Genomic DNA, 24,685 nt, shown 5'->3' with positions numbered 1-24,685 from the left:
TGCGTAGGGCGCACGCGCACATGCTGGGAGCGCCAAGGCTTGAGTTCCTGCTGGAATGCTGCCCCTCTGGTGTCTGGTTCCGGGCTCCTTTACCGTGGGTTCTGATCCAAACTCGTCTTAGGAGGTTTCTCGGCCTCCGCTCCCCATTTGGAGTGTAGTGAGGAGCAGAGCTGGGCCTCCGGGGTCAGGTTCCCCGGTGGATGGATCGAGAGACCCGCCTCTTTGCCGAGCGGCACTACCGGGGCCTCGGGGGCCGCGTCGCTGGCTGCAGCGGGCCCGCACCCAGCAGTGTGACCTTCATTCAGGCGCCGGACGCCTTCTCCTACGCTGACTTCGTGAAGGGCTTCCTGCTCCCTAACCAGCCCTGCGTGTTTTCCAGCGCTTTCACCGAGGGCTGGGGCAGCCGCCGGCGGTGGGTGACGTCGGCGGGGAAGCCTGACTTCGAGTATCTGCTGCAGAAGTATGGTAGGGCGCAGGCGGACTGACCTGGGGAACTCGGAGCAGACGGGAGGCGTAGACCCCGGGATGGGAGGGTGGCCAGGACCAGACAGACGAGTGGGACCTGGATAATTCGCCCAGAGGGTGGCCGGAACCCAAGGGGATGAAACTACACAGTATGACTCTGCCACTTCTGTGCCGACCCTCTCGCTGCAGGAGACGTGGTTGTACCGGTTGCCAACTGTGGAGTGCGGGAATACAATTCAAACCCCAAGGAGCACATGCCCTTCCGTGACTATATCGATTACTGGAAGGAGTACATCCAAGGAGGTTGCTCCTCCCCGCGGGGCTGCCTCTACCTCAAGGACTGGCACCTGTGCAGGTAATAGGGCAGGCCGGCGGATGGCTGCTGGGGCCTTTCCCTAAGCAGCAAGTGCAGGCCTTCTTGGTAGAGCATTCCTACTGCACTCAGAGGGGTTACCTCTACAGTAGAGTTCTAGTCTGTCTCAAAACTGGTGGGAGGGTGGTTCCCTGGGAGGGTTACCATACCAGCCCAGGTGGACTGTCATGAGGAAAATAAGTCTTGTGTAGATCTTGTATGGCCTCTACTGTATAATGTTTGAGCAGGTTCCTCTCAGATCCTCTGGGACTGCCCTCTGCTGACCCCACTGAGGACAGGTTTGTTCCTTCCACGGTTGTTCCGGGGATTCTTGCCGTCCACTGGCCCATTCTAGGCTCTCAAAAGGAGCAAGTGACCTTTCTACAACCGCTCTCGCCCCACTTTGAAAATCCCTTATTCTTTAAAGAGGAACTCAACACCCTCCCTGATTAGCCTCTTCTTTTCTCACACATCAACTTATGACAGCTTTACTTAGGAGATTTTTTACTTTGTGATGGTTGCAAGAGTGCAGTTCATTTGGTAGAAACTACTTCAAGATTTGAATTTTGCTGTTTTCCCAGGCTAGCCGTATGTGGTCTGTTTCTTCCCCTTCCCTTTCCTCCATGTTGGACAGTGTCAAGAAGCCATACCCACTTTCAACCCATGGGTCTACTGAAAAGATCACATCTCTAGAGTATGCTGCATTGCTATGCTGAGCTACAGTGGTCATGCATTTAGGTACACTGCTGCCTTTTTCTTTTTGGGATGCTAAGGTCTTGAGCATCTAAACACATGCTGTTAGTACATTTTTAAATTTATCATATTTCCAACTTGGACATGTCAGTACATAAGCCCACTACATCTGAGGAGTTTGGGCTGTACCTAAGACCCAGCCCACATGATGCTCACTTTGGGAAGAGCATCACTTCTTTCCATGTGGCCCTGGGACTGGGTGTTTTCTCTGCCTTTCACAAGCACAGATTGTTGTGCTCAGAACCCCAGCAGAAGGCACAGTGAACAGGTGAATTCCTGTATCCCTTGTGTGCAAAATAGGACTCAGAACTGTAGAATGGAATGGAATTCAGGCCCCCAATTTCCACAGCTAACCAGATACAAAAGAAACACCAGCTTCCAGCTACCTTGTCATACTACTTCTTGTTTAAGCAGAAAGCTGGTCTATGCAGGAGCTGGGTAAAGCATGACTAGACACTGGTCCTGAATCTGTATAATGTTGAAGCAGGTACAGATGGACTCACAGGCCTAAATGCTGTCCTGTGTAGTAGTTTAAAATTTTAGGTAAACATTTGAGTTGGATTGTTTTGTTTTGTTTTGGGTTTTTTTGTTGTTGCAGGGGGTAATGAATATTTCCCAAATATTAAACTGGCATATTTATGCTAAAAAATTGTTCATTGTATTTAAATCCTATGTTTGATTATACTTTTGTCTGGAAGACCCTGAAACCAAAAAGGGCAGAAGAAGGCATGGAGTCACATAATCAGGAGGCCACAGGGGAAGTGATGCCTGAGCAGTGTTTAAGAGTTTGCTGAGTGCTCAAAGGCAGGCAGTCCTGATGTTTGGGGACCTACAGATAATTTGTTGCTACTGGGACCCTGCCTATCTCTGTTTCTTGTTGGGAGTTACAGGCACGCACGTGAGTCTAGAAGCTTTTTCCAGCATGATGTTGATGGGAGTTGTGCCTTCTCTGAGGCTAGTGTTAATATGATCCAGTGTTTGGGGACCCAATGATGGGTTTTGAGGCTCTCACACCTGGGGCTGCAGCCTGGAGTTGCCAGGTAGTGTTCCACTCTCTAATATTGGTGAAGAAAAGAAGGAGGCCATTAACTCAGGAACTGGGATGATGCTCACCTTGTGTTTGGAATCCCAGTGACCACTGCCTAAGTGGCATGGTTATGCCATGATGCCCCCCAAGTCATTTTATCTTCAGCATTCTGAACTGAGCCACTAGGGCTGGGTGATCTTAGGTGGCCCCATTTGATGTAGGTGGGCCTGCTGGGATGGGGCTCAGGGTAGATTAGTGCTATGTGGCTCCTCTGCTTTCCCCAGAGACTCCTTGGTGGATGACCTGGAAGATATATTCACCCTGCCTGTGTACTTCTCATCAGACTGGCTGAATGAGTTCTGGGATGTCCTCAATGTGGATGACTACCGCTTTGTCTACGCGGGGCCCAGGGGCACCTGGTAATGACAGAAGGGACTTGGGCACCTGGTGAAGATGAGATGGGAGGTGTGACCATCTAGGGCATCTGCCTAGAGGCCTATCAAAAAAACCAGGGTCCACACGGGACTCCACAACACAAACCTAAAGCCCTTGCTGTAGGTCTCCCTTCCATGCGGATATCTTCCGCTCCTTCAGCTGGTCAGTGAACATCTGTGGGAGGAAGAAATGGTTGTTCTTCCCGCCAGGGCAGGAGGAGGCCCTTCGGGACTGCCACGGTAACCTGCCCTATGACGTGACTTCCGCTGAGCTCCTGGACACTCGCCTCTATCCCAGGATCCAGCACAGCAGCCTACCCCTTGAAGTCATACAGGAGGCTGGTGAGATGATATTTGTGCCCAGCGGGTGGCACCATCAAGTGTACAACCTGGTAAGGCAGTGCACATGACCCTGCTTCTGCCAGACTCTCTCCCTCTACATCCCCAACTGCCTGTGTAGAAAGAAGGCAGTATTATTCCCCTGCAAGGGCTGAAGATAGGGTAGGGAAGCCACAAGTGAGACTATGGAGAACTTATCCCCTAGCCCTGTTCTAACTTGGTTCCTCTTTCTCTTTTTTGCAGGGGAAGGGGGGCGTTTCGAGACAGTTTCTCTGTGTAGCTTTGCGCCTTTCCTGGAACTCACTCTGTAGCCCAGGTTGGCCTCGAACTCACAGCAACCACCTGCTTCTGCCTCCCGAATGCTGGGATTAAAGGCGTGCACCACCACTGCCCGGCTGGTTCCTCTTTCTCTCATCCCAATGTGTTAACCCCATCATGCGATGGGGTCAGCATTTCTTGGCTGCCATGGCTGAGTGTCTGTTTTCTACCTTTGCCCACTATTCTTTCATTTCTGTTGCTGTGACAAACTACTCTGACAAAAAGCAACTTAGAGGAGAAAAGGTTTATTCCAAATTACAGTTTATCATTGTGGGGAAGTCAAGGCGGGAACTTGAAATGACTAGTCACATCACATCCACAGTCAAGAATAGAGAAATGAATGCATTTATGTTTATTTGTACTTGGCTCAGTTTTTCTACTCTTACACAGTTCAGGACCCTCTGCTTAGGGAATGGTGGTGCTACACAGTGAGCTGCGTCTTCCCACATCAATTAAGACAGTCTCCCCACAGACATGACCACAGGCCAATCCAATGTAGACAATTCCTCATTGAGATTATCTTCTCAAGTAATTCTAGATTGTGTCAAGTGGACAGTTAAAACTATCACACTCGCCCAAAGCACCGAGCCTGGTGGACATGGAATGGGATTTGATTTGCTCACCAAAGGTGATGCCTGCTGTTGCCTCATGGAGCTTGTCCTCTGCCCTCCAGGACGACACCATCTCTATCAACCACAACTGGGTCAATGGCTGCAACCTGGCTAACATGTGGCACTTCTTGCAGCAAGAACTCCAGGCAGTACAGCAGGAGGTCAGAGAATGGAAGGACTCCATGCCTGACTGGCACCACCACTGCCAGGTGAGACGCAACCTGCCCATGTCGAGTCAGATTTGGGTCCAGTACAGATGCCAGGGCCAGGCTTCGTGACTCAGACCCTCCTGGCCACTATCCTGGCTCTGTACCTTTGTCTCTGGGTCCCATCTTAGCCCCTGACACCTGGGTGTGTGGGAGGGATCTTTGCACACCAGAGCAGTCTGAGTCTGGATGTGACCCCAGGGCTTACTTGCCCTTCCCTTTTGGCCCAGGTCATCATGAAGTCCTGTACAGGGATCAATTTTGAAGAATTTTACCATTTCCTCAAGGTCATCGCTGAGAAGAGGCTTCTTGTCCTGAGGCAAGGACTGAAGGGGGACACAGGGGACAGCACAGGCCTAAGGCTGGGCCTGCAGCAGGCTGCATTTGATGTTGGACGCCTTGCAGATGTGCTGGCCTCTGTGGTTACACATCCTGACTTTCAGAGAGTGGACACCAGGGCATTCTCACCACAGCCAGAGGAGCTGCTTCAGCAGCTGGAGGATACTGTGGCTGCTGCTGAGGCCCTCTAGTACTCTACAGGTCATGATATAGGAAGAATTCTGGAGGGCAGCTTCTTGCCGCAGGGCCCTGCCCAGGCTACCCTTCCTTGAGGCCTAGGATGTACCTCAAGGCTGTGCGGGTGCAGTTCTTGCAGTGTGGGCAGACACAGTCTTGCCCATATAGTGCTGTTTCCCAGTATCTAGGCCCTGGATCTTGAGGAAGGTCCAGCCAAAATGGGAATTTAACTCATGGGAGCTAGAGGGATATTCACCCATTTAGCCTATAGCAAGCCTGCCAAGAACTTGAATTGAGTGGTGATCATGAAACCGGGTTTCCGTGGAGCCTTCCAACCTCTCCTAGTGATCCTAGGACTCCTGGGTGATGGATATCCAGTCTGCCTACCTTGGAGGTGACCCTGTGTGACCTGGGACAGATGGAGATGCATATATGCAGTTGCCCTCCAAGCCTCTGTGTCCTCTAGTTCTGTCCTGGGAGCTCCAGCAGCTGGACCAGGAAGAGTTAACCAGGATATGGCAAGTGGCAGGGGACTTCTTAAGCTGGATGTTGTTCCCCTGTGGCTGGAGGTACTAGGTGGCTAAAAAACCCCAAATACTGATCTAGCCACGTCCCCAGGATGGAGATGATGTGCAGGACTAGGGGGAAGTAGCATTCTTCCCCACAGCACTCCTTCAAGGCCTGGGCTCCTATGCTAAGGCGGTGCTAGCCCATTTTCTGCCCGAGGGCACAGGGCTAAGTCCAGAGCAGAAGTACAGGGAGGCCTGTAGAGGAGACAGATACCGCAGTCTCAGGCTGGTGCTGGATGAGGCAGTGCCTCCTCTGTTGGCTGCACTCCCTGCCTATGCTTAGATGGAGACAAGCCCTTGCTTAATGGCCTGCATGGCTCCACATATCCTATGCTTCTGGCACCTGCACGCCACCAGGTTCACTGTGCTATTTCTAGGAATAGGGGGGTTGTGGCCTAGGACAGAGGTGCACAGCCTGTATGAGAGCCAGCTGCTTACTCTGGGCCCCAGCATGAACCACTAAGATGAGGCACAGCTGTACATACAGTGTTGGACTTGTAGACCTTTTTGGAGACAGAGCTTTGCCTAAACCTGCAGCCTTCATGATCTGAGGTGGGGCCTCACAGACAGAAGGAAATTGTGAGCAGAATTGGCCACAGCCTTTGCAGAGATCCTGTGCAGGACCTGGTGCCAGTGATACACCTTGTCATCCCAGGAAACCCTCTGGGTAGGGCCTCCTGGGAATGGTTCTGGAGGAGCCACTTGAGGCTTAGAGCACTGACTTTTCTAGGCACAACCTGCAGAGTGGCACTAATGCTAGTTTACCCTGTGAGCTGTAGGTCCTACACAGACTAGGTAAGTAAGAATTTGGGTAGGGGCAGGGGCACCTGTATCTCTGCCCTGCCTGCCACACGGAGCAGGTCTCCTCTTGGTTGGGACTACTGGGGAGGTGCTGAAGCTCCGTGGCTAGGAGGATATCTCTTGGTGTTAGATGTAGAAATCAATGGGAAGAAAATTATTTATTAATACCTTCAAGCTCTTGGCCAGTTAAACAGTAACACCTCCTGTTTCAGAGCCTTTAGCAGCAGCATTGTCCCAGGGAATCCTCAAACATGAGCAGGTGCTGTGGGATGGTCTGTATGGCAAATGTGTTGCTGATTAGTCAATAAATAAAACACTGATTGGCCATTGGCTAGGCAGGAAGTGTAGGCAGGACAAGGAGGAGAATAAAGCTGGGAAGTGGAAGGCTGAGTCAGAGACACTGCCAGCCGCCACGATGAGAAACAGCATGTGAAGATGCTGGTAAGCCACGAGCCATGTGGCAAGGTATAGATTAATGGAAATGGATTAATTTAAGCTGTAAGAACAGTGAGCAAGAAGCCTGCCACGGCCATACAGTTTGTAAGCAATATAAGTTTCTGTGTTTACTTGGTTGGGTCTGAGCGGCTGTGGGACTGGCAGGTGAGAGAGATTTGTCCTGACTGTGGGCCAGACAGGAAAACTCTACCTACAAGCAGGCAGATAAGCTTACCCAGGTGCTGCCTTTGAGCTCCTGGCCAGGGGTGTAGTATCTGGGGCCCTGGCTCCTTTCTGATGTGAAGACACTTTACACAACTGGCTCAGCAACTTAATGGGCAGTTCGCCTTCCTTACTCCAGATTTGCAGAATTAAGGAAAGTTAACACCCTGGGCCATGTGTGACAGACATTACCTACTATGTACTCCCATGACCATGCTAACTAGAAATAACAGTCAGTCCCCAGTCAGATGAACAAGCCAGGAGGGGCCCTGTTACACAGCTCAGCAGATAAAGGTGCTTGCTGTGCACATCTGTTGACCTGAGTTTGAACCCCAGAATCCATGTGAAGTGGAAGGAGGTGTAGGGGGAGGAGCCCCTTCATCTACCTCACAGACTGCCAAAACCCTTGCTTGCACCAAGGCTGCCCCAATTTGATGCTTGTGTAAGGACCTCTGCTCAGTAGCTGTCTGTCCAGCCATGCACTGTTGCCACTCTTGTTGCTGATCCTTGTAGCTAAAACTTAGTTTTTCGAGATATATAATCTCCTTATTTTGCCTTTGCAACTTCCTGTTGCCCCAACCACCATGGGTACAGCCTTAGTTTACTGGCACATGTTCCCATTGTGACATGGCTATTCACAAGAAGTAATATCTTTTGGAAGATTATTTGGATGGACAGTTAAATATCCTCCACCTAGTTATGCCAACACTTGTAAAGCTTTAATGAAAGGAAAACGTCCTAATCCCAAGAAGCGCTTCCTCTCTGCAATCCAATGCTCCTGGGTCCAGCCTCAACTACTGACCAAGGTATTTAACCTCTATTTGCAGAAATGGAGATAAGCCCCCACTACTCAGATCAGAATCTGACTAAGGGTGATGAGTGGGTTCCACAGCTATTCTAAACAGTTGAGATGGAATACGAAAAATGGGCAAAATTCAAGCAAGATCACTATTGATTTAATATGAAGGAGAGCTATAACCTTCTCCCCACCAGTCCGGCTTCCATTCCCCACTGTCAACATTATCCAGCTGTGATCCAGAAATACTAATTGAATGAAAGCAGATATTTTGATCACATTCATACAACTTATATAGTATGTTGTTACAGTTCTATTATGACTTCTTTTCTTACTATGCTTTATAAATTGTGATAGGAGCCAGGTGGTGGTGGCACCTACCTTTAATCCCAGCACTCAAGGCAGGATCTCTGAGTTCGAGGCCAGCCTGGTCTACAGAGTGAGTTCCAGGACAGCCAAAGCTGTTACAGAGAAACCTTGTCTTGGGAAAAAAAAAAGTTTTAGGTTGAACTTTTATTAATTTCATCCAGTCCTAGCTGAAATGAACATCTAAGAATTAATTCCTAAACTCATTTGAGACTAAAGGAAAAGGAATTGGGTGGAGTGAGCTCTAAATAAAAGCTTAGATCTTGATTTCACTTGAAAAGTTTGGTCCAGAGCTTCCCCATGATTAATTTAGCCTATGAACAGGTTACTTTAACCTGCTGCATTTTGTCATAAATATAATTAAGGTTTGTATGCCAGAGTTCTTCATATAACTATATTGCTCTGTGTACTGGTTAGCTTTTGTCAACTTGACACAAACCTATAGACATCTGAGAATAAAGAATCATAATTAAGAAAATACCTAAGATTGGTACATGGGCAAATCTGTGGAGCATTTTCTTGATCAATGATTGAAGTGGGAGGGCCCAACCCACTGAGGAAGGTACCACCCTGGGCAGGTAGGACTGCAGTTTGTAAGAAACCAAACTAAGCAAGCTAGGAAGAGCAAGCCAGTAAGCAGTGTTTCTCCATGGCTTCTGTTTCAGTTCCTGCCTCCAGATTCCCTGTTTGAGTTCCTATTACCTGGAAATATAAAATGGAATAAACACATTCCTTCCTGTAGTGGTTTGAATAAGAATGGTCCCCATAGGCTTGTGTACTTGAATGCTTGGTTTCTAATTGGTAGAACTATCCAGGAAGGATTAAGAAGTGTGGCTTTATTCGAGGAGGTGTGTCACTGGGGGTGGGTGTTGAAGGTTCAAAAGCCCATCTCATTCCCAGTTAGCTCTCTTTGCCTCCTACTTTTTTAAAAAATATACTTTATTTATTTTATGTGCACATTTATCTGTGAGGGTGTTTGGTCCTCTGGAACTGGAGTTATAAACAGTTGTAAGCTGCCATGTGGGTGCTGGAAATTGAACCTGGGTCCTCTGGAATTCCAGAGTAGCCAGTGCTCTTAACCACAGAGCCATCTCTCCAGCCTTGCCTCCTACTTTTGAGAAAGGATATAAGCTCCAGCATCATGCCTGCCTGCCTGCCTGCCTGCTGCCATAATTCTGACTGTGATGCTTCTGGATTCTAATCCCCTGGAACTGTAAGCCCTAACAAATGCTTTCTTTCATAATTTGCCTTGGTCATGACATTTTGTCACATCAATAGAAAAGTGACTGAGACACTCCCCAAGTTGCTTTTGGTCAGTGTTTTATCACAACAATAGAAACTTAAAATATTCTATTATAGTTCTTGGTCAAATAAAAATAGAGATTTCATAGACATTAGCTTTCTTTTGGCACCAAAGCCATGCATCTTTCCTGCTAGTTATGATTAGATTTTGGTGTCTTCATCACAGTGTCCTAGGTTCAATTCCCAGTCAGAAAACCATGGCAAGTTCTTAGCCCCCCATTTAAGAAGCTTTAGCTTACTACTGTGTAATCCTTTTTATGTCTCACCAAGAATGAATGCCTTTAACAGCTAGGCGGTGGTGGTGCATATCTTTAATCCCAGCACCCAGGAGGCAGAAGCAGGGTTTCTGAGTTCAAGGCCAGCCTGGTCTACAGAGTGAATTCTAGGAATCCTTTCCTTTTCTTCTAAGAGCTTAAGATAAAATGAAATGCCTATTAATGCAGAATAAAGACGGGCTCTGATACTTACTAGCCTCAAAAACATGTAAAAATTACTTACTTCCCGAAACACTGAAACCACATAGATAGTGGTTGATGCTGGGTGTCTTCCTCAACTGTTTCTCCCTTATTTTTTTCAGACAGGGTATCTCACTGAACTTACAATTTACTGATTCAGCTACAGTTGTTAGCTACTCAGCTCTAGGGATCTGCCTTTCTTTATCTCACTAGCACTGGACTACAGACATCCATTGCCATATCCAGCTTTTTACAGGAGTGCTGGGGATCTAAACTCAGGTCCTCATGCTTACATAAGGAGCACTTTACGAACAATTATTTTCCCAGTCCCAAGAAAGCAACATCTGGGCAGGGGATGTAAAGCACCTCGTTTGGTAAAGTGCTTGCCTAGCATGCATGAAGTCCTGGGTTTGATTCACAGTATTAAGTAGATCAAGCATGATGGTGTATATCTATAAATCCAGAAGTCTAAGGCCCATCGAGACTACAGGAGACCCTATCTCAAAGGAAAAAAAAACAAACAAACAAAGGTCTGGCATGGTGGCTCATGCCATTAATCCCAGCACTCAGGAGGCAGAGACAGGAGGATCTCTATGAGTTTGAGGCCAGCCTGGGCTACATAGTGAATTCCAGGACAGCCAGGGCTATGTAGGGAGACCCTGTCTGGAAAAAAAAAAAAACAGTTTGTTGCCTGTGAGAAACATACCTAATTGGCAGATTCACACAGGAAGAGTATGAGTGATGGAGGGAAAGAGAATGGAACAAATGCAAAACTAAGCACAGCAATAAAAAGTGGCCATCATCAGGTATTGTTTCCTTCCTGCTGAGGTGACAAGGTAGACAGGTTTCACTTTTTTCTCTTCTCAATGTTCACAAGGCATGACAGGAGAGTGATGAGTCATTTTCCCTCAGATCTACAGGACAAAGTGTTGTATGGAGCCAGGTTTTGTCTTGTCAGCTGGTGCATACAAGCTTAGACAATGACCTCTGTGGGGCTGAAATTATTCATGTGATCTCTGTGTGCAGGCCTTGCAGTGGGGAGAATAGAGGAGCTGCCTTCCAATCATAATGACTCACCCATAGACCACACCCAGCTAGCTGTTTCCTCACACCAGGCATGATCTGCCAGAGCACGTGTGGGAAATTCCCAAGAAGTGGTTGCATTTCTCCTAAATGCCTCTGCGGAGCTAAGACTGGAAAAAGCAACCAAAACAGTCTAAGAGGGAGCAGACACTGAGTGATCCTCCACACCCTGCCACACTAGTTCCTGTGCCCAGCTGCTACTCATCCATACACGGGTTGTCCAAATTTTTCTCCCAAGAGTCCAACCAAAGATCCCAAGTAGAAGTCGCTGTACTTCTCTCTGCAGCACAGCCAGAATTTCTCATCACATAGGTCTGAGTTTGGAAATCTGTGTCTTAGTCACAGCCAGATTTATATACCCTTACTGCTTCTTAGGGTGGTTACTTAGCTGGTGAAGAGGAAAGGCCACTGAGACATGGAGAAATAAATACGCAAATATCTATGATCCCCATAGCCATCGGGTTTAGTAAAGTTGTGGCAGAAGAGTAGAGCGGAACATATAAAGTATGTTATATAAATTAGTATATAAAAGGAAGCAGTGATAGAAACAACCCAGGGGGAAAAAATTCAGGGAAAGCCCATCCCCAACTGAAGCTTAAGCATACTTACAAGAAGAGCACACTGTATAAATAATATATTAGATCCCGATATGTTGGTTAGCCTCTGATCTTTCTCCCCAGCTATGGCCCATCTCCCTTCTGGGAAGTACTCTTCTTATTAAACTTTCTCTGCTTGTAATTCTACCCACATCCCTGTACAGTTCCTTGTAGGGTGCCCGCTAGACTCCAATCTTAGCCTGCACCTGAGCACAGCCTGTTTTCTTCATCTCTGCTTGATGTCAGCAGTGTCCATGAGCATCCCGATAGTCTGGACCACAACACTTCATAAAATAGTTGTATAATTATGTAGTGAACACAGTCGTCTAAAGGTGTGTGGATTCTCAGGCATCAAAGGCTGGAACAATGATACATGTTTTGGTGGTAACTATCATTAGTTGTGCTACAGAATACTGAAAACTATCCAAGCCTCACCTAAGGACAAACATAGGTGATGCCATGGGCTGACACTTCACAGCCATGTGAAGACCTTCCTTGGAACCCAAGATAAATGCAGGAGATGCGTGGGATTGTGGCACCATTGGCCAGTTTTGATGTCACAGGATGCCATGGAACCTTCACCAGGTCCTGTAAGATAAGGCTGTGGTGTGTGACATGGTAATCCCAGAATCTAGGTTTTGAAACACAAAGGGTACCTTCCTTAGGTGTGAGATGAAGTAGGTACTGGGGCATGTAGCATTCTTAACCACTTTTTGTGGGTATGAGACCTAGATGAAGCCTTCTGGAAGCCTCATAGTATAAACCCAAGTAGTACCCAGGGTTTTTTTTTTTTTTTTTTTCCTCCAGAATCTCTTAAGTCTTATTTGCTCTGAAAATCTTCCCTAAGCACTATGGGATATTGAAAGGTAACATTTGGATTATGATTCTGGTGTCCAATCTCTTCTAGGAGTAAAATGAGAGACCATCTTACATCCCTTGAGTAGAGGAAAGATGATGCTAGGGCTTAAAACTTTGATATGTGTAATCCTACAGGATGTGGATAGGGATGTTTGTAGATCATATACTGGTAGTTTTGTAGGGACCTAGTCTAAAGCTTTGATAGCCATGTTCCCAGAGGTAGAGTAAGACCTTCCTACGCCAGGCGGTGGTGGTGCATGCCTTTAATTCTAACACTAGGGAGAGAGAGCCAAGCGAATCTCTGTGAATTTGAGGCCAGCCAGCCTGGTCTACAGATCGAGATCCAAGACAGGCACCAAAACTACACAGAGAAACCCTGTCTGCAAAAACAAAACAAAAAAAAAAGTGGGGGGGGGGGGGATAGGACTTTCCTTTGTCTGATGAAATTTTTTTTTTTTTTTAATATCCCTCGCTGTCGTGGAACTCACTGTGTAGACCAGGCTGGCCTCAAACTCAGAGACCCTTCTGTCTCTGTCTCCCCAGTTTGGGGATTAAAAGTGTGCACCACCACACCCAGTTGATGTTGAGGATTTTGATAACATCTGGAGTCTCAGGCCATGGAATGCTGATGCTAAATATTGGGGATCCTGGTAACCATGCTCCTGGAGCAAGAAGTAGCTGGGGATGGGGAGTGGTGTGGGTAACTGAAATGCTTTATTCTACACATTGATAAGATTCCAATAGCATAACCAATGTAGTATGCTACTATGTAGTAAAATAGCGGTTACATATATTTTAATTACATATCATATGAACTAGTTATATAATATATACTACTCATGTACAAACTATACGTATCCTACAGATACACATATACACATGCATACACTGTATGTACTAAATAATACTATATTATATATTATACCAAGATACACAAATCTCTTTGAATACAATTGTAAAAAGTCTCAACAAAATACTACAAAATTGTATCTAATATAAAGACACATTCCATGCTTTAACCCAGAAAAGCAATGTTTTCACATTGTAAAGTCAGTGTAATGCATGTCCATCTCCAGTGTGCATTATCACGTGTCTTTCCATGAGAAATGAAGTTGGGAGACTTTCTGCGTCCCTGACAGTCTTTTTCTAAACGAGTTCTTTCATGTCATTGAATGAAAATGGGAAAATTGAAGGCCTTCTGACATTTCTTACACTCAGCCTTTTCTCCAGAGTTCTTCCATGGTTTTCAAAAAGAACTATAAAAATTGAAAGCCTAACCACATTGCTTAGAGCTACAGGCTTTTTTCCCCCTCTACTTAATGTCTTTAAAGAAAACTGAAAACTTGAATACTTCTCCCACATTCCTATTCATAGTGTTTTATCTGGTACGTATTCTTTCATATAATCTAAAAGAACTGGGGCATCTGAAGCCTTAACCATTTTTCTCACATACACAGGGTTATTATCCAGTGTCAGTCTTTCTGTGTCCTTTAAAAGAACCAAGAAAACTTTTTTTCATATTCCTTACAATCACTTTCTGATGACTTGTTGTCCAATGAATATTTTAGTTTCTTTGAAGGCAAATGGGAAAATGTGATATTTACCATATTTATTTGTACTCAAAGTATGTTTCTCTAGTACGAGTTCATTCATGTTTATAAAGGCAATTTGTAATAGATGATTCTCCATTGCTTTCATTAGTAGGGATACTCTCCAACATGAATTCTTTTATGGTTTTGAGGATACCCAGAAGATGTGAAGGATTTACCACATTTTTTACATTCACTTTGTTTCTTTCCTGCATGAGTTATTTGATGTGCTCTAAATATCCTGGGACTGTGAAAGGCTTTTGACATAACTCACATTTAAAAGGTCCATTTCCAGTGTATTTATTCAAAAGCCTGTGAGAGAACTTGAGGGTTTACCAGAATTTACATTCATAAGACTATTTAGTAATCAATTTCAACTGGAAGTGAAGGCTTTCCCACATTATATTCATAGGGTTTCTCCCCTGTATGAATTTGTTCATGTTTTCGAATGGAAGTGGACCGACTGAATGCTCTACCACATTGTTTACATTTATAGGGCTTTTCTCCAGTATGAATTCTTTCATGTATTTGAAGAGAACTGGAAGCACTAAACCACTTGCCACATTGTTTACATGGATAGGATTTTTCCCCAGTATGAGTTCGTTCATGTTTTCTAATGTAACTGGGACAACTGAATGCTTTACCACATTGCTTACACACAAAGGGTTTTTCCCCATTATGAGTTCTTTCATGTATTTGAAGTGAAGTGGAAGAACTAAACCATTTACTACATTGTTTACATTCATAGGGCTTCTCTCCAGCATGAGATGTTTGATGTCTTCTAAATACACTAGAAAAAGGAAACACTTCCTCACATACATTGCATTTAAAAGGCCCATTGCCAGTGTGCTTTATCATGTGTGTTCGGACACTTGTGAGAGAAAAGAAGGCCTTACCACACTGTTTGCATTCATAGGGCTTCTCCCCAGTATGAGTTCGTTCATGCTTTCGAAAGGAACTGGAACAACTGAAGGCTTTACCACACTGTTTACATTCATAAGGCTTCTCTCCAGTATGAGTTCTTTCATGTTTTCGAAGGGAACTGGAACAACTGAATGTCTTATCACACTGTTTACATTCATAGGGCTTCTCTCCAGTGTGACTTCTTTCATGAATTTGAAGATAACTGGGACAATTGAAGGCTTTTCCACACTGTTTACATTCATAGGGCTTCTCTCCGGTATGAGTTCTTTCATGTTTTCGGATGGAACCAGAACAATTAAAGGCTTTCCCACATTGTTTACATACATAGGGCCTCTCTCCTGTATGAGTTCTCTCATGTTTTCTAAAGGAACTGGAATGACTGAAAGCTTTCCCACATCGTTTACATTCATAAGGCTTCTCTCCTGTATGAGTTCTTAGATGTATTCTAAATTCACTGGGGAAATGAAAGGCTTTCCCACATAGCATACATTTATAAGGTTTACTTCCAGTGTCCATTGTCATATGTCTTTGAATACTCATAAGAGAAATGAAAGAATTCCTATATTGTGTAAATTTATATGGCTTCTCTGAATATTCTTGATTTTCATATAGGTTGTATCCAGAGTCAGTTATGATGTGCCTATTAAGGAATGAACAACATATGAAGACTTTTCCAGACAAGTCACATTTACATGGTTTTACGCAACTGTGAACTCTTTTTTTTTCCCCCCAGAATCTTAGCCAGGCAATGGTAGCACACACTTGGGATGCAGAGGCAGGAGGATCTCTGAGTTTGAAGCTAGCCTGGTCTACAGCATAAGTCCCAGAACAGCCAGGGCTACACAGCGAAACCCTGTCTCCAAATACAAAACAAACAAAAGATTTGGAATTCTCACTGAAAGTTTGCCCACATTGACTTTTACAATCTTTACTTTTACAGAACCTATCATATGTATTCTGTACAAAAAGACAAGCACATCATTAATGGTTTATTACTGATTTTCTATTCAATAATGTCTTAGACCTACATTATAACCAATATCAGAGGAAGTCTAGGTGTCTTGGCATGTCTTAATTATTAGAAAATAAATGGAATAATCTCTCTGAAACATGGCTTCCCCAAATCCATTATCAAAACAGTGATGTTCATATAGTTTCTTAGTACTATGTGGAAGTCAACTACCTTGAATATATAAAACTCTGTTAAACTGAAGAGAGAGAGAGACAGCACGCAAACAAGCTAGTAATAAATGTTTAAAGTTGTGCTTATTTCTTTAGTTTGTTTACCAAAGTTTACATGACATGCTAACGTTCCCTCAAGGAACATCATACCCTTTTGTGAATACAAATTACCTTAGATTTATCTCAGGATTTTTGTCCTCCTCAATGTTCTGGTCTTCCCACCCGTTCTCTAAAATATAGACCGAGGAAAAGCACTATTAATTATGAACTTCAAAAAATTAATAGCAGCTTTGAAGTTCACTGTACACTGAAAATATGCCCATTTATTCATAAAAAAATTAGTCCCTTTCCACATTTCAAATTGATAAAAAATTCCTAGGGTGTTTTTTTTTTTAATTAAGTAAAGAAATGTTATCATTCTTACCTATATAATTCAGGTTCCTAAAGACTTCTTGCATCACATCTGTGTAGAGATTCTTCTGGGAAGTATCCAGCAAAGCCCACTCTTCCTGGGTGAAGTTTATAGCCACATCGTCAAAGGCCACTGAGTTCTAAAATATCCCACAATGTGTATTGGAGGCTGGGTAAAACTTATACCACTAGGAATCTATACTCTGTGTGTAGATGTTCACATGATTTTGTGATTTCCAAATATTCGTTCCATGATTTGGTCCTCTAAAAATTTATGTACTTAGTTGTTCACATACAGCTGTATTAATATTATAATTCAATTGAAGCACTCAGAAAGCAATAGCAGAGTAAAAACACCCTTCTCATTGGTAAATCCAGGGAGTAAGATATTTCTTGGTTATCCCTAATTTATCATTGTATAGTATATCTCCAATACATGTTACTAATAAACCCTACTGTCTGCTCTACAAAACAATGCTAATATTTGTACTGTGGGAGTTCTTATTGTTAGAAGTGACTACTCACAAAATTGGACCTTTGCTGGTGTTTATCAGGGACCTCAGGATTTGGGAGAAATTCTAAAAACAAATATTAGAGTAACTAAGAACAATTAGAATCCTGGGTAACTAACTTAGAGGAATTGAAAAACTAATGCAAATTTTCATATGAAATTATTCAGCACTACAAGAATCCTGAGAAAGAACACAATAAGACTAGGGCTTCTTAATGTCAAAACTTGCCTCTTAAAGCAACAGTAATCAAGATCGTTATGTAATAACACATAAGTAATGACACAAAGAACATCATTATGTAAATGAACATCCACAGATTCCAGGGAGAATGAGGTCAGGAAAATGGCTGTGGGATGCTCCAAACACACATGCCTCCACAGATACATGAAAGTACAAGCAGAACCATCGAAACAACTTCGTTAAAAATTAAATATTCTCAAAATTCAACCCTGTGAATGTAAACCTATAAACACGTGAAAATGGCAAGAAAGCCTTGTGTAGCTTCTCATCCTTGGTTTAACCTGTCTCTGATATGCTAACAGTCTTAAAACAACAGTCTAAGTTCCACAGTGTAGGAGCAGAGTGGACCTTATTTTGCATCAAGTAAACAAAAAGCCTACATCTACCTGGAAAAATAAATTGCTGCTTATATCCACAACATGTACATTAACATCTAAATAAACTCTGGGGGGAAAAGTCGCAGTGAAAATTTCATTCAGAAATTATTCAAAAGTACCCAAGTATAATGTGAAATTGAGAAAGCTCCATGCATCCCAAGAAATTTTAAGGACAAAAAAACCCAACCTGATTATGTGTTAAAGGAATGTCCTCTTACACCCCTGCCCCAAAGAAAAACTGAAAGAGGTGACCTTTTGCTGTTTCTTCTAATTTTTCTGTTTTAATATATGACATTCACAGAAATATGTCAAAATACTGGTTGAATAAAAAATAAGGGCCAATAGAACAAACTGACTACACATAAGCAATACAGTCTCTGCAATATTTTGGAAATGGCAGCTGGAGAAATAGCTAAGCACTTCAAAAGCACTTGTGACTCTTGTAAAGTCCCAGGTTCAATTCCTAGTACCCACATGTCAGCTAACAGTTAACCATCTATAATTCCAGTTCTAGAATTCCTAATGTCCTCTTCTGGCCTCCAAGGGCACTGCATGCATGTGGTACACAAACATACATGCAGTCAAAAAAATACCCATTCACATAAAATAAAAGTAATTTTTTGCTGGGCAATGGTGGTGCACACCCTTTAATCCCAGCACTTGGCAGAAGCAGGTGGATCTCTGTGGGTTTGAGGCCAGCCTGGTCTACAAAGTGACTTCCAGGACAGCCAGGACTGTTTACATAGAGAAACCCTGTGTCAAAAAACCAAGCATTCAGGAGACAGAGACAGACAGATCTTTATGAGCTTCAGGCCAACCTGGTCTACATAGTGAGTTCCAGCCAGAAAGGCTACATAGTGAGACCTTGTCTTTAAAAAAATGAAAAACAGAGCCGGGTGGTGGTGGTGCATGCCTTTAATCCCAGCACTGGGGAGGCAGAGGCAGGTGGATCTCTGTGGGTTCAAGGCAAGCCAGGTCTACAAAGTGAGTTCCAGAACAGGCTCTAAAAGCTACATAGAGAAACCCTGTCTCAAATAAATAAATAGATAGATAGACAGACAGACAGACAGACAGACAGACAGATAGATAGATAGATAGATAGATAGATAGATAGATAGATAAAATAAAAACAAAAAAGGAAAGAAAAAATGAAAAATAAAAATTTTAAAAGAAAATGTTTTGGACAGTATTTTCATTACATAAATGGACACAGCCTTCAATAATTAAGAACAGATAACAGAGAAAGTGGGGAAACTGATTTTCAGTTATCCCATATTATAATTTTCAAATGTCCATTTTTCAGTTAAGGAAAAAAATGCCAAGTACAGAGAAACAATGAAGAAAAAATTTGAGACAAACTATCTTTGATAAACATTTGACACTACAGTCAATAAATGCTATACTCACTAAATAAGACTTTTTAAATAATCAGCTGTCTTTAATACATGTAACATAAAATAAGATGTCAAATTACATAGGGAACACTTCTAGGATTTGAAATGCAAAATGGAGAAATTCATAATTACAGTTAAAAACACCAAAATACTCCTTATCAGTAATTGACAGATCCAGTAGCCAGAAAAAGCAGTAATAGTAATATTGTTATTGAACAACATCAACCAGAAGGATTTCATTAATATTTCTAGAACACTTCAGTCCACAGCAAAACTAAATGGTAGATCACATTCTGAGTGATCAAACACACCCTAACAAGCAAGTACATAAAGTATATTTTAAAAATACATAAGCATTAAATAGAAATCAGTAACAAATACAGTAAGAAAGCCTCTAAACTGGAAATAAAATCACAAAGTACAAAATCGCATGTGAATCAGATAGTCATCTGAAGGAACCTGAATAGTTCAAGGAAAAGAAACTTAAGTTCGTCATATGAAAATCTGTGGAATATAGTACAGGAAAAGTTTAAAGCATCAAATCCATACATTCTTGAAGATTTAAAGTCAATCACTTAACCTTTCACTTTGAAGAGTAAGGTAGCCTGTATCAACCCAGAGAAACTGAGGAGGCAACAATGGATTTGTAATAAAGTAATCAATGAGGGGCTGGAGCGATGGCTGAGCAGTTAAGAATGCATACTATTCTTGTAAGTTCGATTTCTAGCACACCAGAGAGCTCAGAACCACCTGTAACTCCAGTTCAGGAGGATCTAATACCTTCTGGCCTCCACAGGCACTGTACTCATACAGAAACTCACACATACATATAATCAAGAAGTAAAATAAAAGGCTGGGTGTGGTAGTGTACACCTTGAACCCCATGGTAAGATCCAGGACAGACATGGCTACATAGTGAGACCATGTCTTAAAATAAAAAAATAAGCCGGGCGGTGGTGGCGCACGCCTTTAATCCCAGCACTCGGGAGGCAGAGCCAGGCAGATCTCTGAGTTCGAGGCCAGCCTGGACTACCAAGTGAGTTCCAGGAAAGGCGCAAAGCTACACAGAGAAACCCTGTCTCAAAAAACCAAAAAATAAAAATAAATAAAAATAAATAAATAAATAAATAAATAAATAAATAAATAAATAAACCAAATGATTGGGCTAGCAAGATGGTTCCACAGGTAAGCCACTTCCTCTAAACCTGATGGTATGAGTTCAATTTCTAACTTCCACAGATGTCTTCTGATCTCCACACCCACACCTTGACATGAGATCTCAGGAATTTTTCTATATATGCTCAGGGGAAGCAAAAAATTAAAAAAAAATCAGTGGAAATGAAACTCTACTTTTTTATGAAATCTTTCTAGCTTCAAGAATAGTTTACTAGAGGAGGGGGGCGGGAGGAGAATAAGGGAATCCATGGCTGTTATGTAGAACTAAATTATATTGTAAAATAAAATTAAATTAAATAAAAAAAAGAATAGTTTACTTTGCTGGGGGGGGTGAGGGGGGGGAGTGAGGGGGTGCACACTTCTAATCCTAGCACTCAGAGGCAGACAGATCTCTAAGACTGAGGCCAGCCTGGTCTACAGAGTGAGTTCCAGGACAGCCAGGGATATACAGAGAGACCATGTCTCAGAAAAAACAAACAAAAATTTTAACCTTATTCAGCTCTGAGTACATTTCATACTTAAAGCTGAAGTTCAAATAAATGAACAAATATTTCAGGCTGATGAACATGGGAAAGGGGCAGTTCTGAAGACGACACAGACCTGTCAGGATCAAGTGTCAAATAAGGCCATTCTCTCAGCCGAGTGCTGCTGAAATATTCAACAGTCCCCTCTTCGGGAGGCTCCGGACTGTGACCCACGCACACTTACTCTGCTTTGCGTGTCTCTGCCCCACTGCGCTGTAGTGGAGTTGTCTTTCTAATCCCTTGGGAGAAAGTTTCCTCCCTGAACAACTGGGAGACTCAAGAGGGCAGGAAATACTACTCTGCAGACCCTCATTCACCAGCATCTAACTAAACAATGTGTCCTAGGACTCCAACTAAGCTTAGGGGGAGAGAATGTCTCTAAAAATTAACTATTGAGATGGGGATGACTCCAGGAGATTCCTCCAGCCCCAGGGCCTCCAGCTGCTCCTGAGAGGTTTCACCCAAGACCTCGGACTGGTGTCTAAGAGGACATACGGCAGCTCTAAGAAACTTGTCAGCCCCTGGCAGTTCTGAAACCTGGGACCATTACGAAGAGGACATGAAAAACATTGTGTCCAGTTCTACGTATTTAGCAAGGAAAATAAACAGCAATGGTTGTCACTTTTTAATCCTCCTGGACTAGAAGTTGGCATTTGAGAATACTGCGAGTGAAGCCGGCACTTAGGAACTGCTTTGGGGGGCTGCAGAGATGGCTCAGGGGTTAAGAGCATTTGCTGCTCTTGCAGAGAACTGGAGTTCAATTTCCAGTAGCCACTTTGGGCAATTCGTAACTGCCTACATCTTTAGCTCCAGGGAATCTGAGACCCTCCTCCGACCCCACAGACACCCACACACGTGTGCAAACATACACACATGAATAAAAGCGGGATGAAAGCCTGACATCTCTGCCTTCACTCTGGGCCTACTACCTCCTTTTTTGGTTCAACCTAAGCATGTAATCTTTCAAGTAGTGTCTGTCTAACCTACTTCATCTTCAAGGCTGAAGGAAGAAGAAACCTCACGGAAGCAGAAGTTATCTCCAGCGAGCCACCTAGTCCCCTAGAGGTCTAAAGTGAGCCGAGACAATGATGGGCGGAGCCACACTTGGGATGAGGCTGCTGTTTAAGCTTGCTTCTGGTCTGGCCTTCCTCGGTTTAAGCCTGAAGCTCCTGCTGAAGATGAACCGGGACAGCAGATGTCACTGGACCCTTCATCTGTCCCTCTTCCCACCGGACCCACACTGACGAAATCTCCACTCCCGGCTTTCCCCCACTACCCATCTCTCTAACCGGCATACCGGGACGGGTGGCCAAGACGAGCTGGGGTTTGCCCTACAGACTCTTGAAACAGGAAGGAGCTGGAATTTGGGGGGTTCGCTGTGAACCCCGGGAGCAGCCAGACTGACAGAAAGTGGACTGATGCCCTGCTTCCCATGCCTCAGGAAAGCACAACGAGAAGCCAGCGCCCCAAGTCCTGAGGTGGGTCGGCCAGGACGCCGCGGGGGCCGATGGGACGCGCGGGGACCCGCCGCCCAGGCCACTCAGGACCGGGGGACAGCAGCGGGATCGGGCCGCGGGCTCCAGCTACGGAGGCCTTCCCCGAGGCTGGCTCTGGTTGGATGTGGCCAGCGTCGGCCAGAACGCTCACCATTTCCGAATTTCGGGCGTCCCGCGTCGTCTGCACCTCACGGGGACACTAGCTCCAGAGGAGCCACCTTAGACTACGGTGAGCTAAAGACACAGAAGCTGAAGAAGCAGAACCCAAGCCAAAACTGAGCAGTAAAAAGAACCAAACACCGCGAGAGTGCAGCAATCTGCTCCGCCCCTCTCCTCCAGCTGCAGCCTGATTGGACAATTCTACTCTAATAGACAGGGCCTAGGACACGCCCCCAAGTCTTGAGTGACAAAGGGTGTATGTAATGCAACCCCTGACTAAACAGACTGGGGGACAGGTCTCCTCTGCACACTAGTGATGGCCCTGCCAGGACACGCTTGCTCTTGAAGGAATAGCCATGAGTTAATAACGTAAATATACACATGCTATTCACAACTGGAAATTACTAATATGACAACGGTTTACAATTTTTCTTCTAAATACTTTGAGACAGGGTCTCATGTAGCTTGCCTCAAATACAGTTCAGGCCAACCTTGAACCCTCAACGGTTCCTCCATCTTTTGAATGCTAGGATGGCACATGTGCCGCTATGAATGATTATGCAGCACCAGGGACCAGCTGAGGGCTTCTCGCATGCTAGGCATGGACTCTGCCAACCGAGCCACAGCCCTCATTTTAGAAATTTAGATGTTATAATCTTCCTAGTTTGAGGAGTGTGATGGCTAATCTTGGTTGTCAACTTGACACATCAACTAAAACCCAAGCAGCCGGGCATGCCTGTGAGGGAATTTTTCTTGACTGGATCCTTTGAGGTCAGAAGACCTACCCTAAATCTGAGCCACACCTTGGTGGCAGCCTGTATTAAAGGACACGAAATAAGGAAACGTTTGTCTTTTGCCTGCTTGCCCTCAATCTCACTGGCAAGTTCCTCTACCCTGCTGCTGAGGCATTTAGACCCTACTTCTTTGGGATTCCAATGTATACTGAAGACCACTGAGACATCCAGCCTCATGGGTTGCACAACTATTAGATTCTTGGACTTTCTTTTGGGAGACAGCTATTGTCGAACTTGTCTGTAAACCACAAGCCACTCTAATAAATTATATATACTATCAGTTCTGTTCGTGGAGAGCAGTGGTTCTCAACCTCCTTAATGTTGCGGCCCTTTAATACAGTTTCTCATGTTGTGCTGAGAAACAATAAATAAACACCACCCCAACAATAAAACTATTTCCTTGCTACTTCATAACTGTAATTTTGCTACTGTTATGAATTATAATGTAAATATCTGATATGCAACCCCAAAGAAGTCTCGACACACAGGTTGAGAATCAGTGTTCTTGAGAACCCTGACAAATACAAGGAGTTAGCCTAGGCTTTGAAAGGAAGGCCGTCCTTTAAGACTAATAGAAATAATAATAAATAATAATATTAGCTAATAGAAATGAATGAAGGGTCACATCTGTAACTTTAAATTTTCTAGAAACCACATGAGAACATTAAAAGGAACAGGTAAAGTTCGTGGGTGGTGGTGATGGAGGGTTTGGGAGCAGATCTTCATTCAGGACTCTAAAACAAACCAAAGAAAACATAAACAACAAATGGATATGAGTAAAATTCCTTGTATTTTCTATAACATGATTCTGCAAAATATACATACAAGTACATTTTCATTTTTATTAACAAAATACCTATTTATTTGCTGCTAATTTCTTTGAAATTTACTCTGCATTTTAACATTCATAAACATCGCTGTATCAGCCACATTCCAGGTGTTCAGTAAACCCCATCTTGCCTGGGCAGCCACAGGAAAGTACATCTCTCGTGCCTCCCAGTCACACACACACACACACACACACACACACACACACACACACACACACACACACACACAAAAATGCCAAGCCTGAACCACCACCCCTTTTGTTTTGTTTTTTCAAGAGAAGATTTCTGTGTATAGCCCCAGCTGTCCTGGAACTCGCTCTGTAGACCAGGCTGGCCTTTGTAGCTGGAGAGCTTCTCTCCAGGTCCCACCAAGCCCCAGCAGTCCACTTATAAAATTAACACACAGACGCTTATATTATTTAAACTGTTTGGCCTAATGGCTCAGTCTTCTAGCTATCTAGTTCTTACATCTTAAATTAATCCATTTCTATAAATCTATACCTTGCCACGTAGCTCGTGGCTTACCGGCATCTTCACATGCTGCTTGTCATGGCGGTGGCTGGCAGTGTCTCC

At 44.0% G+C, this 24,685-nt stretch overlaps 3 protein-coding genes across 3 annotated transcripts in view; 1 reads left to right on the top strand and 2 right to left on the bottom strand.

Annotated features, from left to right (window-relative positions):
* Snap47 (synaptosome associated protein 47) overlaps positions 1 to 22,618 on the bottom strand; it is a 79,636-nt gene extending 57,018 nt beyond the window's left edge. The window contains exon 1 of the mRNA XM_052757398.1: positions 22,481 to 22,618. The gene's annotated coding sequence lies outside the window, so the exon portion shown is untranslated. The remainder of the gene's footprint in view (positions 1 to 22,480) is intronic.
* On the top strand, positions 9 to 14,180 carry Jmjd4 (jumonji domain containing 4). Its single transcript, XM_052757395.1, has 6 exons — positions 9 to 465; positions 655 to 820; positions 2,882 to 3,016; positions 3,156 to 3,423; positions 4,362 to 4,508; positions 4,736 to 14,180. Exons 1-6 carry the CDS (start codon positions 201 to 203, stop codon positions 5,033 to 5,035), a joined length of 1,281 nt encoding a protein of 426 aa, XP_052613355.1. The 5' UTR covers positions 9 to 200; the 3' UTR covers positions 5,036 to 14,180.
* LOC128122586 (zinc finger protein 709-like) lies at positions 13,190 to 24,266 on the bottom strand. The gene is made up of 5 exons (XM_052758224.1): positions 24,243 to 24,266; positions 22,481 to 22,528; positions 16,624 to 16,750; positions 16,371 to 16,428; positions 13,190 to 15,657 (listed from the first exon to the last, which is right to left on the bottom strand). Exons 1-5 carry the CDS (start codon positions 24,264 to 24,266, stop codon positions 14,454 to 14,456), a joined length of 1,461 nt encoding a protein of 486 aa, XP_052614184.1. The 3' UTR covers positions 13,190 to 14,453.
* Positions 24,267 to 24,685: the final 419 nt, after the last annotated feature.

This window comes from Peromyscus californicus, unplaced genomic scaffold (assembly GCF_007827085.1).
Source record: "Peromyscus californicus insignis strain IS unplaced genomic scaffold, ASM782708v3 Scaffold_3__1_contigs__length_106647218, whole genome shotgun sequence".
NCBI lineage: Eukaryota > Metazoa > Chordata > Mammalia > Rodentia > Cricetidae > Peromyscus > Peromyscus californicus.
Note: the sequence above shows the minus strand (reverse complement) of the source record. Positions and strands in the feature narration are given on the sequence as shown.

Coding starts and splice junctions, on each gene's coding strand:
- Jmjd4 (XM_052757395.1), top strand. CDS start 201: ATGGATCGAGAGACCCGCCTCTTTGCCGAGCGGCACTACCGGGGCCTC. Junction 3,017..3,155: donor GCGGGGCCCAGGGGCACCTG/GTAATGACAGAA, acceptor CCCTTGCTGTAG/GTCTCCCTTCCATGCGGATA. Junction 3,424..4,361: donor ACCATCAAGTGTACAACCTG/GTAAGGCAGTGC, acceptor TCTGCCCTCCAG/GACGACACCATCTCTATCAA.
- LOC128122586 (XM_052758224.1), bottom strand. CDS start 24,266: ATGTACTTTCCTGTGGCTGCCCAG. Junction 22,529..24,242: donor ACTTTCCTGTGGCTGCCCAG/GCAAGATGGGGT, acceptor CTCTGGAGCTAG/TGTCCCCGTGAGGTGCAGAC. Junction 16,429..16,623: donor TAGGAACCTGAATTATATAG/GTAAGAATGATA, acceptor TCTATATTTTAG/AGAACGGGTGGGAAGACCAG.